The sequence below is a fragment of the Alosa pseudoharengus genome, unplaced genomic scaffold (genome assembly GCF_046254945.1).
Source record: "Alosa pseudoharengus isolate Yale_2024_CS ecotype anadromous, Long Island Sound unplaced genomic scaffold, YU_APseudo_1.1 YU_APseudo_1.1_scf_17, whole genome shotgun sequence".
NCBI lineage: Eukaryota > Metazoa > Chordata > Actinopteri > Clupeiformes > Clupeidae > Alosa > Alosa pseudoharengus.
Genome location: NW_027468640.1, coordinates 19,820,155 through 19,835,431, shown reverse-complemented (window position 1 = coordinate 19,835,431; position 15,277 = coordinate 19,820,155). Strand labels below are relative to the sequence as shown.

Here is a 15,277-nt window from a genome sequence, read left to right as displayed (position 1 = left end):
AGAGATTAACCCAAAACTGGTTGAAAAGAAGATAAGAAACTTCAGGCCAAAACACAGCACAGAAACCGGAAGAGAAAGGCTGAGGTTTAATCTTTAGAATCCTTCATTGGGTAATGTGGGTTTGCTCAGGGGAGAAAAGATCAAACCACATCCTCTAAAGGGTTACACCTCAAGATATCTTTAAGTCATGCAGTTTTAGGTTCAGGTTAACAGCTCAAATCAAGAGTCTCCAGATTTAAACACAGGTTTAATAGTAACAGTTGGGTAAAACACATGTGTATATGAAAACTAAAGGCAGTCTCAATCTTTATTTAGACTCATTCAGATCACAAATCAGTGGTCATACCTCATTTGACTTTTGGCCACATCCTGTAAAGGATGTTTAGAAACTGTTTATTGACATTAGTATATGTAGTGTACTGTATGTTTGCTAGCTCAACATAGCTTAGCTTAACATACTGCTCTCTCATACAGAGGCCAAACAAAGCAATCAATTCATTACATTAATGACGTTGCAAATGTGGAGGTTAACAATGCTTCTGTTGTGTCACTATGGCAAGGGATGAGCTAAGCCACTGGTCACACACACACACACACTATCTCTCTTTCTCTCTCACTCTCTCTCAAACATGCACACACACACACATATACACACACGCACACTCATTCAGAGAAGGTGTCAGAAAGAGTTAGGGAGCAGGGCAGCTACAGGACAGCATGGCACTCACTGCTCTCTGTCTGCTGATGTGTAAGTATATTTCTCTATTTCCTCAATGATTAGGTAACTGTATCCATGTCACTGTTGTAATTTGAGCTTACATGCAGAGATAAACGACGTAGGCCACTCATGGCTTATGTGAATTTGTGAGAGAGTTTGCCTGACATATTACAATGGATTCAGGTAAACCTTTTAATAATACAATTCTAACAATTACACTTTAGCCGTGATGACTTTGACCAATAATAGCCTATATTATGCATCATGACATTGGGTTATATTGTCCCCAAGAATGCTGTTTCATTGTAACAGACAGAGACTTTGTAACAGACTTTGCTTGAATTCCCCCTTGGGGATCAATAAAGTATCTATCTATCTATATCAGTGATTTTTTTTTCTACAATTTGTGTTTTAGTGTTCAGCTCTGTGTTACAGTATGGAGTCATGGAAGGTCAGTGAAAAATGAATGAATAAAATCTCTGAGAATCACTACTGCTGATTCATTCCAGAGTAGCCATCCTAACAGTTCATCTGGCTTCAGATCATTTAAACATTACTTGTACGTTGTGATTAACAAGTTACATTATTACATCATTATTACGTTGTGTCAGTAACATCAGACAGTGTCTTTACTTTTTTTTTACTCACAGGCCATTTTTAATGCATAGATATCTAAAAATCATATTTCTCTATACTTCACTGATTTCATGAACTGGCCATGGTTTAACACATTCGTATTGACAGTATTTTGTCTAGATCACAGTATGATCCTGGTTTATTTTCCCTGTGTGCATTTTAATGACAGCTCATTGCTCTTCATTTGCACAGTGAGACAAAAGGCTGTTGTGATCCTCAAGCCCAACTGGACAAAACTGTTCAGAGGAGACACAGTGTCGCTCAGATGCCACCTCCCGGGAGAGCCATCCGCCGACTGGGAGTACATTTGGTATAAAAACGAGGAGGAGCTTAACCCTTACAAGGTCTGGAGCGAGAGCAACGAATATAAGAACGTGGGCCCAGTGGAAGAGTCTGACGGCGGCGAGTACGCTTGTCTGGGCATGAGGAAGGTCGACTCGGTCTTCTCTGAGATCAGTGACGCTGTAATACTTACTGTCTCAGGTAAGTGTGTGTTGAAAAAGGTAGCATCACTCACCTACTACCTTCAACTTAATGTACAATAACTTGATTGTACATTATTGTTTATTGCATTTTGTATAGTGTACGTACGCAGACACTGAGTTCAAATTTTATCTATCTGATCTATCTACGTACCATCACATTGAATCATTAAAGTTTGAAAAATTAAATAAAAAAAATAAAATAAAAAATTAAATATGAAAACAAAATTGACATGTTATCTATTATTATGTTTGTTTTTTAACACTTGCCTAATGAATGCATATTAGAGAGACCCAAGGCTGTCATTCTCCAGAGGCCTGACTGGCCCCAGATCTTCAGCGGAGAGACGGTCACTTTCAGGTGTGACATCCCAGGTGAGCTGCCGTCTGAGTGGAGGTACCGGTGGCGGAAGGACGGACAGAAGGTAAAACCCGATTCCGCTGGAGAGACAAATATTTACAGAATAACGGTCGCTGACCAGTCCCACAGTGGCAAGTACACCTGCACCGGCCTGAGGAAAAGTGACTACAAGTTCTCCCTCGCCAGTGAATCAGTGACACTGACTGTCTCAGGTGAGAATTTTTAGCTGACCCTCCTACATTAGTATGAAAGTACTAGTATGACTTATGGAATCAAAACATAATTCTAGTCCTGATTTGGCCTAATGCTCTGACAGACACCATTATTATTTTGAATGTACAGCAGCAGCCTATCTTATGTCTAATGTAATACATAATACTTACCTATTGCAACACTGTTACACTGTAACATTAATATAAGTGTTTGTTAATGTTAATGTTTTAGCCTAGTTGAAATTCCAAAGTCAAAGGCCCTACCTGTATAATGTTTACCAGAGAGACCGCAGGCGGTGGCGATTCTGACCCCTAAGGACATGGAGATCTTCAGTGGTGAGTCAGTCTCGCTCCGCTGCCTCATTCAGGATGGGGAGGCCGCGGGAGATTGGAAGTACAGCTGGTACAAGAGGGGCTACGTGGGCTACAGCCAGATCAGCGACGAGCAGGAGTACGGTATCAGCCCCGCCACGGAGGCCGACAGCGGCGACTACACCTGCAGGGGCACGCGCAAGAGCGACGCCCAGCACTCCGAGACCAGTGAGGCCATTAGGCTGACCGTATCAGGTGAGCAGGGGGATGGGGAGAGGGGGGTGTATCCTTACACTGCTTAACAATGTGCTAGGTTGTCTGATTGTAGTTATTATAGGCTATGTTGTCTAGTCAAAATGTAATTAGGTTGTTGTTGTTATTGATAACATTATTGGTTTGAAGAGTTCAGATGCAAAAGCCTCTACACGCCACCTCTGTCAAAAATGACAATGGTGAGCGAATGCTCTCCACATATTCTTCAATCAAATAACTTTGCTTCAAAACCCACTAAATACCACTTTCTTCCTGGTCTGAATTATCGATGTGTAGGCAAAAACCTATAAAAAAAAATGCTCATTTAAAGGAAAAGTGATCAGACGGATTTAGAGGGCTTTGCATCTGAACTCTGCATTTGGTATTATTTTGCAATTTGGAAAATAATTCTTACTCATGTTCAGTTTCTATAGCTACAGGGCTATTTATTTTTGGTTTAGATATGTCTAGATATTGAATTATCCCTTTCATGTACAGTAGTCAATCTCCACTGAGCGATATTGCTTTCATAACCAAATGTATACAGACATATTATAAGGATTTATAGTTATTTGATATTTATAGACATTTGAGTTTTGTTTTTTGGATTATATATTTTAAAACCTTGTTATTGAAAAGTCAAGTAGGCTACCTGCAGGATATCTCCTCATGTCTCATGTTTTTCTTTCTCAGGCCTGCCCAAAGTTTCAATCTCAATGAAACCAGAGAGCCCCATATACATCGGAGAGACGGTCACTCTGGAGTGTGTGACAGCCTCTCGCACTGACTGGAGCTACACCTGGTTTAAAGGCAGCCCACAGACCGAGGCGCTGCCCTTGGACCGTGAGAGTAAAGGCGGGAACACCCTCACCATCAGAGGGGCTTCGGAACAGGACCAGGATGAGTACTGGTGTCAGGGGGAGAGGTGGAACAGCACCACGGCTTCGCTCATGAGTGACCCGGTTTACCTGAGCGTGTCTGGTGAGTTTAGAGATATATATAAGCTCACTTAAAGAAAGTTTAGAGATATATAAGCTCACTTAAAGAAAGAAAACCACTTTGTGGTTTGTTTTTTTCCCCAGCAATATTTGAGTACATGTTCACTCCATCAGTGTGTTTGTGCTATGTAGCATGTCACATATTCTTGACTCTGGGAAATGAGTACCTAAATGAGATTTGGGAATTGGCCAAAACTACTCCAAAACTACTGAATGATGATCATTTAGCATGCACATGATGTAACTTTTTTTACTTGATCTGGATCTTTTTGTGTGTGACTTTCCAACATTCTGTACTTTACCATGACTTTCTTGATTGTGATGATGAAATATTTTTTACATTTTTCAGAATCTTTCTGCTTTTATTTCAGACTTGCCGACAGGCTCCCTGACTGCAGAGCCCCCGAATCCTGTATTCACTGGGGAGACCGTCACCCTGACATGTGTGCTAGAATCACACAGTGACTGGTCCTATAAGTGGTACAAAGGAAGCTCTCAGAACCCAGTGTCTCAGTCCGACCGGTACCACAGAGAGGCAAACACCCTTACCATCCGGGGAGCGGTCGAATCAGATCAGGACCATTACTGGTGCCAGGGGGAAAAGGACACCAGACCCACTTCCTCACACATGAGTACTTATGTCTACTTGTCTGTCACAGGTGGGTCAGTGCCGCACATTGGCTGTATTATGTCATGGATTAATTTGCACAATTGTAGCTATTTCATAGTTAGTCTAGGTAATATGTAAGTTGAAGTATGAAAGTGGAATTTAATAAAAGGGAACGTCAACACAGATCCACTTTAGCTGAGATATTGTGATGTGATGTCTCTGCTATTATATACTGTAGTTGTATGAAATTTAATACAATTAAATTTAAAGAGGCTGAAATGAATTCCACCTCAACTGAAATTCCACATGATAATTAAATAATGCATGCGCAAAGGGGAATGAGAGAAGAGTCTATCAATGCATGAAACTATCAGTGCATGAAAAGGATTATTATATACCTGCAGTTATGTAATCATTACCAATTTCAATTCTTTATTGCTCTTCCTTATACAGCCTTGCCCACTGCCACCCTGACTGTCCAGCCCGCCAGCCCTGTGTTCAGTGGAGAGATAGTGACGTTTACGTGTGCAATACAGTATCTCCGAGACTGGACGTACAGGTGGTACAGACGCAACTCCTCAGATGCGGTGTCCCAATCCGAGCGCTACGGCCGAGCTGGGAACACCTTGACCATCCGAGGGGTGGCTGACCTTGACCAGGACCAGTACTGGTGTCAGGGGGAGAGGGACACGCGACCCGCTGTATCACAAATCAGTGAGAATGTCACACTGAATGTACATGGTGAGACATGCATGGTGGAGCTCATGTGAATGCCTGTAGTTAGAGTGCACAGAGTTAGCTTGTGTTGAAAAATATATGTTCAAAAAGGTCTTTCATGCTCAGATTAATAACTCAAATCAATATATGTAATATACTATATATGTTTTTGGAGATGAGTTTAAGTTGTTATGTGTTACAATGTTTGACCATGAATGAATAGTTGACCATTGAATCAATGTTGACTATGGCTATAAATATAAAGTAAATATTGTAAATATAAAGTACTCAGGCTTTAGAGTTTTAAGCTTTGATCACCTCATGACAGAATGCAAAACAATTACTGCATGAATTGTTGAAAGTGAAAAGTTTATGTTACAGTTTTGTTTAAACCCATTTGTAGAATTCAAGCCAAAGCCACGGCTGACATCCAACCAATCAGATCACATCTACACCGGTTCATCTTTGACTCTGACCTGTGAGATGGAACCGTTCACTGGCACCGGCTGGACATTTTTCTGGTACCGAGACTCACAGAACTCAGAACCTATGTTCCAATCCGATGTGAACTCCTACACCATCAACTTTGTGAAGGTCTCTGATGAAGCGCCATATTTTTGTTGTGCTGGAAGAGGCAGTCCAGTCTATTACACACATTACAGCAACGCTACATGGATACAAGTTACTGGTATGTGGAAAACTAACAAAATCACAAAAATGTTTCTTTTTTGGGGGGAGGGACCATTGAACTTATTCAAATGCAATTTCTATGATATATATATTTTTTCTGATCCTGTCCGAAATATAGAGAGACCAAAGGCCTTCATCACCCTGTTGTCTAACTGGACGCGGATCTTCAGCGGTGAGACCATCTCTCTCCAGTGTGACATTCACGGCACCACAGACTCTGACTGGGACTACGTCTGGTACAAGAACGGCTACCTAAACAACCCCGTGAGCCGCGAGAAAGAATACCGCGTTACCCTGGTGTACGGTCACCGCGGCGACGAATACACCTGCATCGGCAGGAGGAAGAGGGAGCTCACGTACTCAGAGATGAGTGACCCCCACAGTGTCTCAGTGTTCGGTGAGTCTGAGGGATCTGAGATCATGTGGGGTGTTGGATACATTTTTGGGGGAAGAAAGCGTTAGGCGAAAGATTACAAGGCATTATGCTAAAATGATCATTGCTTTACTGTCAGTCAAAGTAGTTGATTAATTTGTAAAATTAATTTATACCTCTGCTGTTGTCCTGCTGAATATATCAGTCCCCCAACTGTTTTGGCAATTGTGTTGTATCAATTCTTTCCAATACACAACGTTTCTCATATATATTGCACTTTAGACAAAAACGTCTTATTGCAAGGACTGAGATTCAATTCCCTCACTACAGAGAGACCCCTGGCTCTACTGAGTGTCCCTGCTCAGACCTGGGTGCGTGAAGGTGACTCAGTGACCCTGAGCTGCGAGGTGAAGGGCCCGGCCGCAGGCTGGAGGTTCCACTGGTACAGAGCCGACTCCGCAGCCAGACATACCCTCGTGTACAGCAACGGTGGCTCCTTCACCATCAGCCCAGTGCTGCTCCAACATGCTGGCTTGTACATGTGCAGAGCAGAGAGAGGAGATCCGCCATACTACACCAAATACAGCAAGCTCCAGCCACTCTGGGTCACTGGTAAGACAGTTACAAATACAACTAACAAATCCAAAATTATGGAGACCAAAGTCTTAGTTTCACTGGTTCAAATTTGCAGTACCCTTGCTTTTAATTGCAGATAACTATTCAGTTCTTAATTCTATAGCTTAAAACTCATCTCTACATTTTTGAACATATTACACTGGTTCAAATACTAACATACTGACATATGACATATGGAGTTTTGTCACTATCAATCATAGTACTATGTTCCAAATCTCTACAGGCCTGTCACCTCCTGCCTCTCTGGTCATCAGGCCTAACAGAACCCAGCACTTCATATATAAATCCCTGTCCCTGAGCTGTGAGATGCAGGACTACCCTGTCGGCTGGAGGCTGAGGTGGTTCACGGACAGAGGGGAGTTAACGGAATGCCCGGCTGCGTGGAGGTCAGTGGTAGGATCGACCTGCTCCATCGTTCACCCACACGAGTCAGAGAGCGGCGTGTACTGGTGTCAGTCAGAAACCGGGCTTCGCAGCAACCCTGTCAACGTCACGTTCCATGGTAAGTTTGCAACACCTTGTGTAACGGAGTGGACGGAAGACACAAACAAACTCCTTCCACGTGTCCATTCCCCTTAACCCCAAACCCTTCTCAAGATTGTACAGACCTATGGAACAGCTTCGAAATGGTTCAGAATTAAGTGCCTCAACATTACAACTATAAACCAACATATTCTTCATACAATGTGGTCATTTGAAACAATGGTTGCTGTTTCCAAATGAGTGGAAAAAGCAAAGAGAACAGACATAGAGAAAAGCCCAACACCTTTACCTTTACCATTAAAAAGAAGAAACTGCAACCTAGTGTGTCTATTTCAGATGCTGTCTTCACTCCTTGCATTTTTACTCCGTTGTGTATATGCAGTGTACTGTATTGCGCAGATGCCGACGTGATCCTGGAGAGCCCTGTCCACCCTGTGATGGTGGGTGACCCCCTGACCCTGCGCTGCAGGTACCGTAAGACGCCCACCAACACGGAGGCCGACATCTACAAGGACGGATCTCCCATTCTGCCCACCATCACCGGGGAGGTGACCATCCCGGAGGTGACCCAGTCACACGAGGGACGTTATCGGTGCAGGCATTCTGACAGGGGAGACTCCCCAGAGAGCTGGGTCACAGTGAGAGCTAAAGGTAACCGGGACAACCCTTCGTAGGACAAGGCCCTTCACACTGTCACTGCAAGGTTTTTTTTTTTTTTTTTTTTGTTAAACCAACTGCTGTATAAACAACTTAATTTTACCTTTTTGTCAAATTTATTTTGATTTTCATGGCTCAGTACTCTTGATCAGGAAATTATAGAAAAAGCTTTCACAACATGATATAGCCGACTTTATCACTAGAAGACAAGTTAGCATACTTAGTTTTTGTCTGTGCCAATTTTTTTCCAGCTCACAGTGTTATGTTGTAGACCAAAACTCATAACAGAGAAACACATGTTGAAATATAGTTGTATAGATCCTGCAATGTTTCTCTCCCATCAGATACTCGGCCACAAAAGCATCTAGCACTTTGGCTTGTGCTGGGCCTGTGCATTGGGCTTGCCGTAGTGGTTGTTTTTGCACTGCTGTATCGCTACAGAGGTAGTACAGCCTTTTTCGCCTTTTCACTGTCTATTCACATCCATATTATCATGCAGATAACATTTGTTTTACAGTGTGCCAAAATAATATATACAACACCTCACACTGTAGATGTTATGCTGTTATTATATCTTGTATGCTGGAAACTCTTTATAGAAATTGTATTTTTGCACAGTGATGACTTATCAATGCTTCTTTAGGCTTGTTCATTCATGGAAGACTATTGTAAGTAATTCTGTTCATTTTCTTTATTTGACATTACAAAAACATAGTAGGCCATCACTCATTACCATTCTTCACGGTCTCTGTGTCCATCTAGTGGCCGTGGATGGCAGAGCACCCACGGGGGGTCGAGCGAGGAGCAGAACAGGCCTGTGGACCGTCAGGGGGAAAAGTCTGGCAAAGTTCCATGGCAGTTTGGTTCGTTTTTTCCCAAATGAAGAACTATATAACAACCCAACTGATGTCCACTACATTACTTAATACAATCATTTACTGTATATCAAAAAAGGGGATATTTGTTTGATACATAGACTGTATAGAACTATATATACAGTCTATGGTTTGATACAATATCACCACAGTAACTGTATCCACAGCGTTAAAATTAGGTAATAGCATTAAGGAACAAATAGTAACAGTTACACTTGATTAATGTAACAGGCATGAGAGTATATTGACTAATTAAAACAAATACACGATTACTGTAAACAGGAAATGTGCAACTTGTAGATCGTCCCTTACCCAGACTATAGCGACTAAACAGTGTTGGGTCAGATTACTTTGAAATTTAATCCATTACTGAATACAGACTACACACCAATTCTTGTATTCAGTAACACAATCCATTGGATTACAAAAAATGGATTACTTAATCAAGATCATTTTGATGCTAAAAGATATTTACAGAGAATAGCATGTCTGACATTGCCAATGCATGCCCAGGATGCCTTCTATTACATTCTAGCATTATGTAATGTTATTCTAACGGGTAAGACCCTTTTTGTCTGTTTCAGACAAATTGATAGAGACAAAAAGTGTGTGGCAGCCAGGAAGTTAGCCACAATGGTGAATTATATGGCTTGATGGTCTTTTGGGTCCCCACCGTTGACTTCAAGGCAGCGCTGCCATACCTAACTCTAACTGTAATCCTAAACCTAACCCGAACCCTTGCCTAACCCTAGTGCCTTCCAGGCAGCACTGCCTTGAAGTCGACGGTGGGGGCCCAAAAGACCATATATCAATTATAAGCCCTCTGTGTGGACCTAAGTGTCCTCCTTCCACAAGTGCTGAATGAAGCTTATAAAAATGAAGCTTATAAAAAGCGATTGATGATAAAAAAAAAACAACACATTCTCTGCGGTCGTACATAAGGGGCTTACCGATAGGAAGCGGCATGCACTGCACTTGCTGCAAGGTTGTGCTGGGTTGAGCGAATGGCCCAAAGATGTGTGCTATGGTAACGCTATTTCTGCTACTTTATGGTACACATGTAGCCCACTTCCCCTTTTAAACACAAATTGTGTGTTTATTTCTAAACCTCACTCCAGATCTGGGTCATGGCACCAATGCCTTGTGCTGATTTGCACGGCTCAGCCCTGCACTTGCCCCACAAACAGCAGCACCTTGAATTTGGGAGTCGAGCTTGCTAACACTCGAGCTAAAAGCCCAGGCTGCTGGCTCTCTTACTAGTATTCCTCTTAAGGTGTTGGGAAGGAAGTTTACACAACATACATACTGTACTGCACAGATATGTACCAACTAGCTACAGTTACACAACTGGAATAGGCCTATAAGCAGAAATTGGTGGGATTCATTTTGCCCATTTTCCCCTTACTTTATAAATAGTTTGTCCTTCTTTTTCAGAGTCTGGTTGGTGGTCACCCAGTTCTACTACATTATAGCACACATGTATCCTTTACTTCCCCTTTTAAACACAAACTATGACTATCAACTGGTCTTCTATTTCTGTACAGAATCACTCACATGAAGTGGAAAAAATAGGCGCCCATTTTATTCTCTAGCTGGGCCGGGGTTGGGTGTGCTAAAAGGCAATAACCCCTTAAATTATGACTTCTGAGAGATTGAGACTTACGGATATAACCATCAACAAATTTAAGGCATCTTGCTGTAAAAAAAGATGACAATTACAAAGCATGATTATCACACATAGAGTGACCTGTGCTATTTGACTGAGGGGCCCCGTTTAGATAGCAGGAAGAATAATATAATGTGTTATGATTGATGGGCCCTATTATGATATCAGGGCTGGAGAACATAGTAGTGACTTCACACAGAGGCTTGGGCTTCAGGGATCCCTGAAGACTTGGGTCCCCGGGCCTGGGCCCATTAGGCCCATTCAGTAATCCATTCCTGCTCATAAATTTGCCTTTTTAGAACTTTTGAATCATTTTGGAATTTCTGTTGTGTGATATTCCATATGTTGCCTTATTCAAGTTATTCTAAATGTTTGGGATTAAAAAGCTGATTAACACAGTGAGTCCATGCCCCCTTGAGAAAAGTGTTTTGAGTTTTTTCAAAATACAAAAATACAGTATTTTATTTTGATAAATTGTGGCTACAGTATTTTTATTTACTATTTAAAAATAGGGTATTTAGTTTTTAAAATAGGCTACATCCTGATGTATTTTTGCCCATCCCTGTATGTATTGAAACACATAAACAAAATGTAATCAAGTAATCTTTGACAATGTAACTATAATCTGATTGCACTTTTTTATGTAATCTGGTCTGATTCTTGTTTTGGTAACACTTTACGGTAAGGGTACATGAATTATCATGAATTCATGCATGAATTAATTCATTATTTCTGTATTACTTCATTCCTTAATATTACATGAATCATCAGGAATTGACATGAGTAAATAGTCTGTCATCGTGACCTTATACATGAACAGCACATCACCTAAAGCATTAGGTACAGTGGGCACATCATTATGAATTATGATTTATTAAGCATGATCATGATTATTTCTTTTTCTGCCAAAAATGTGGTCATCACTGCACAAATTCTGATTTGAACAAAACTTTGCAGTTCTCTAAACAAATATCATTATTCGGCACTATAGTTGAGGGGCCACAGACATGATCTCATGAGCAATTAACCTTAAAATTCATGTAATCATGATGATCATGCTTAAGAAGTCATAAATCATAATGATGTACCCGTCGTACCTAATGCTTTAGTTGATGTGTTGTTCATGCATGAGGTCATGAATGAGAGACTATGAACTCACGTCAGTTCCTGATGATTCATAAGATATAAAGGAATTAAGTTATGCATAAATCATGAATTAATTCATGCATGAATTCATGATAATTCATGTACCCTTAAAGTACCCTTACCTGTAAAATGTTACCCTTGTTTTTTGCCATCTAATTACGTAATCCAGATTACTTGTATTCAGATACTACCCAACCCTGCAACTGAAATACAATATAATGAAAGTGTCATGAAAAACAAAGTCACTTTTTCCTCGAATGTTTTTGTTGAACTTGGGATAACGAGAAGCATTTGTCTAAACTTCTCAGCAGGAGCCTCAAGTGGTCCTAGTGATGTGGTCTTCACTGAGATTGAGTTGAAGGAGATGCGTAGAAAGTGGTATAAGGTATGCAAGACATATCTGATTCCAAATGTATGTACAGTGCCTATAAAAAATATTGTGCGTGCGTGCGTGCGTGTGTGTGTGTGTGTGTGTGTGTGTGTTTGTGTATGTACTGTATGCATGCATATTAGTTAATTGTGAAATTCTAACCACACTCGTAAGACTCTTGAACTGACTGACCTCTTCACAGGTAAAAGCTGAGCCTGCCGGTGGCCGGCTACCCAAGACCCACAGCCAGGAAGTGTCCATTCTGATATGATACAGGAGCTGGGGAGCACATGGACAGTCCGCTTCAGGACCTTAGCTCCAAGTGAAAACAGTGCATAGACAGTGTACAGACAACACTCAATCATAGAGGATAAAGGCACAACTGTTCTAAGGATGAAATTCAGAATGGCTAAAGAAGATCTGCTTTATTCTGTGTCTTTTCAGCATTGTTTGTTTGGGCCATGGAAATAACAGGCCCTTTTTATACAGTGCTACTACAAGACAATCATAATAGCAGGAATCACAAAGAAATGAAGAGTTAATGATTTAACATCACAGTACATTATCAGTGAACAAAACATTTTCTGTTACTGTTAAATGTCATTTAATAATGGAAAAAGAATGCTATTTATTCACCAGGACTTCCTGTTCCATTACCCTTGTCCATGTAGTCATAGATATTGCCACATTTCATCTGCTAATTTAATAAATATTTTAAAATCTACCAGCTTGCCAATGCTGTTTTGGTAAAGGAGATGTATTCTGCGCAAGGTATATTTTAATTCAAGTAATGAAAGTGGAGCTTGGTTGTGTTGTATAAAACACAATTTGAGCATTTGTGCATATGCCTTAAACATGTTAATGTAACTGGAGTAGTTAATGTAACTGGCAATTGATTCATTCATTCATCAAGTAAGCAAGGGAAGGAGAGAATGAGGAAGTCAGAGGTTGTGTGTTGGTGAAGTAAGATAGGATCATCTGTTTCTGAGGAAGCTTCATGTATGTATGTAAAATTCCACCTCACTACCAACCAGTGTGCCTTTCTAACATTCTGTTTCATATTTCTCTCTCTCTCTCTCTCTGTCTTTCTCCCTCTCTGCCCATGTGTCACATCTTTGACAGAAAAGATGAGATACAGACTTCTCATAAACCATTCTGTCAAATAGATAACATAGACCCTTAACAACACTTCCTAAAATGCCAGTAAATCACTACAATTGTACATGATCAAAGTCTGTCTTACTATGATTTTGACTTTCCATTCTCTCTATAGAGTCAGCATATCAAATGTTTATCGAGCAAATAATCTGCTATAAGGGGGTCGTGTAAAGGGTCAGTAGGCTGAGATCTTGTTAGCTGGGGAGCTGTGGCACACATAGCTGCAGTATTCATATCACATTCGGGTCCATGAGGACCTGGGTTCAAGTCCACAGTCCTTTCCCAAGCATCCACATCTCTGGGCTTGTTTTATTACTTTCAGAATAAAGGCAACACACAACCCAAAATGTACTTAAAAACACAACAAACATGTTTGTCAGTGTTTCTGGGTATCCATGGTGATGGTGTGGAAGATTATAACTGTTTTGGAGGGGTGGTGAGAGGGAGTGTGAGATTACCGATGGCCTGTCTATCTGTCTGGAGTCCCCCTATCGTAGACTGCCGGGCAAAATCATCAGAGAAATCAATAGTCAACAAAAGTATGACTGATGAAGATGCCTCTTCTTCTTTTGTATCTTCTTCTTGTTGTTCTTCATCATCTTCATGTTATTGTTATCACTGTTGTAAAGCCAGCGGAGCAGAGTGACTTGCACACACATGCACACAGCATTACTCAAGTTAGACATTTTGGTCTGATCAGCATCCGGTGGTCAAGAGAGAAAAGAAGAAGTAAGACAAGGCACATTTTCTAAGAAGTCAACATGGAGCTCAAACACCTGTGCTGTTAAACTGCAAAAACTTCTTATCTAATAAAATCTAAAAGTTATTAATATTTTATCAAAATAAAAAAAAACTGTTTGGAATTGATTTCAGTGTAAAGACGCTTCCTACTAGCCTGGCGAGCCAGACCCACATTAAAATGTAGGGTCTGGGCACTCACCGTACGCAGTGCTCAGTCCGAGGGGCGGGATAATCAGTTGTCTTTCAAATTCCCTCTGCACGCAATAGGATATTTGTTTTCAAGTAGCAGGGAATTCAAGCCAAACCGTTGCAACTCTGCCATCAATCATTATGTTAAGCCCACCAAACGACTCTATACACGATTTCAATGGCCTGATTAAGTTTCGATTTCTGGAGCTCACAAGCCAACGGAGAGTTGCTAGACTAGCCCTGGCAGCAAATTAGGGGGGCCGCTAGGGGCGCGTCTAGATTTCTAGGCTAGCTTCCTACTGTTGCTGAGTGACATTACAATAAGTTGACGGTCATATTCAAAATTAAGAGACCACTGCAAATTTGAATATGACTGTCAACTCATTCGAATGTCACTCAGCAATCATAGGATGACATCAGAACAAATTTTCAGTGGTCACTTAATTTTTTCCAGAGCTGTATATATGTATATGTACAAGAGATATGCTCACACATAAAGGATATCTATTAATAGACCAAGCGCAATTGAAGAGACATTTCAGAAACAGGAAGGACTTTAGATACATAGAGGACAGCATGGGACCAAGTCAACTTTGTCTGCTCTTCTGTAAGTCTGATACATTTCAGTTTGAGTAATTTATGTAAATATCAATAACATTAAGTGTATTTATAGATTGTGTTTGTGCAGTTATAAGTTGAGAGCTTGTCCTGTAAGAGGCTGGCTGTGATTAATTTAGAATATATATCTCAATATATCAATAAAAAACAAAGAAACAACATTTCTCACATTTTGTTGTTATCCTGTAAGAATGGCAAATAAAAAATTAAAAAACAAAAACAAAATAAAAACTGAACTGAACTGAAACAACCTCAGAAGGTGGAAGTACATAGGAGTTACACTTGGGTCAATCATATAGGTGTGCTATGTGCTGTTTGTCCTTTTGTAATATCACTTTGCATCATGTCTGGTAACGTGTTAAATACAATGACTCAAA

At 40.7% G+C, this 15,277-nt stretch overlaps 1 protein-coding gene across 1 annotated transcript; it reads left to right on the top strand.

The window, feature by feature from the left end:
- The first annotated feature begins 891 nt into the window (after positions 1–891).
- On the top strand, positions 892–12,880 carry LOC143127048 (basement membrane-specific heparan sulfate proteoglycan core protein-like). Its single transcript, XM_076288349.1, has 18 exons — positions 892–901; positions 1,134–1,169; positions 1,547–1,837; positions 2,125–2,409; positions 2,692–2,976; positions 3,667–3,954; positions 4,343–4,630; positions 5,035–5,322; positions 5,702–5,986; positions 6,107–6,385; positions 6,692–6,973; positions 7,221–7,499; positions 7,880–8,131; positions 8,482–8,580; positions 8,781–8,805; positions 8,900–9,000; positions 12,136–12,209; positions 12,397–12,880. The coding sequence occupies exons 1-18, from the start codon at positions 892–894 to the stop codon at positions 12,463–12,465; spliced, it is 3,516 nt and encodes a 1,171-aa protein (XP_076144464.1). The 3' UTR covers positions 12,466–12,880.
- The last annotated feature ends 2,397 nt before the right edge of the window (positions 12,881–15,277 follow it).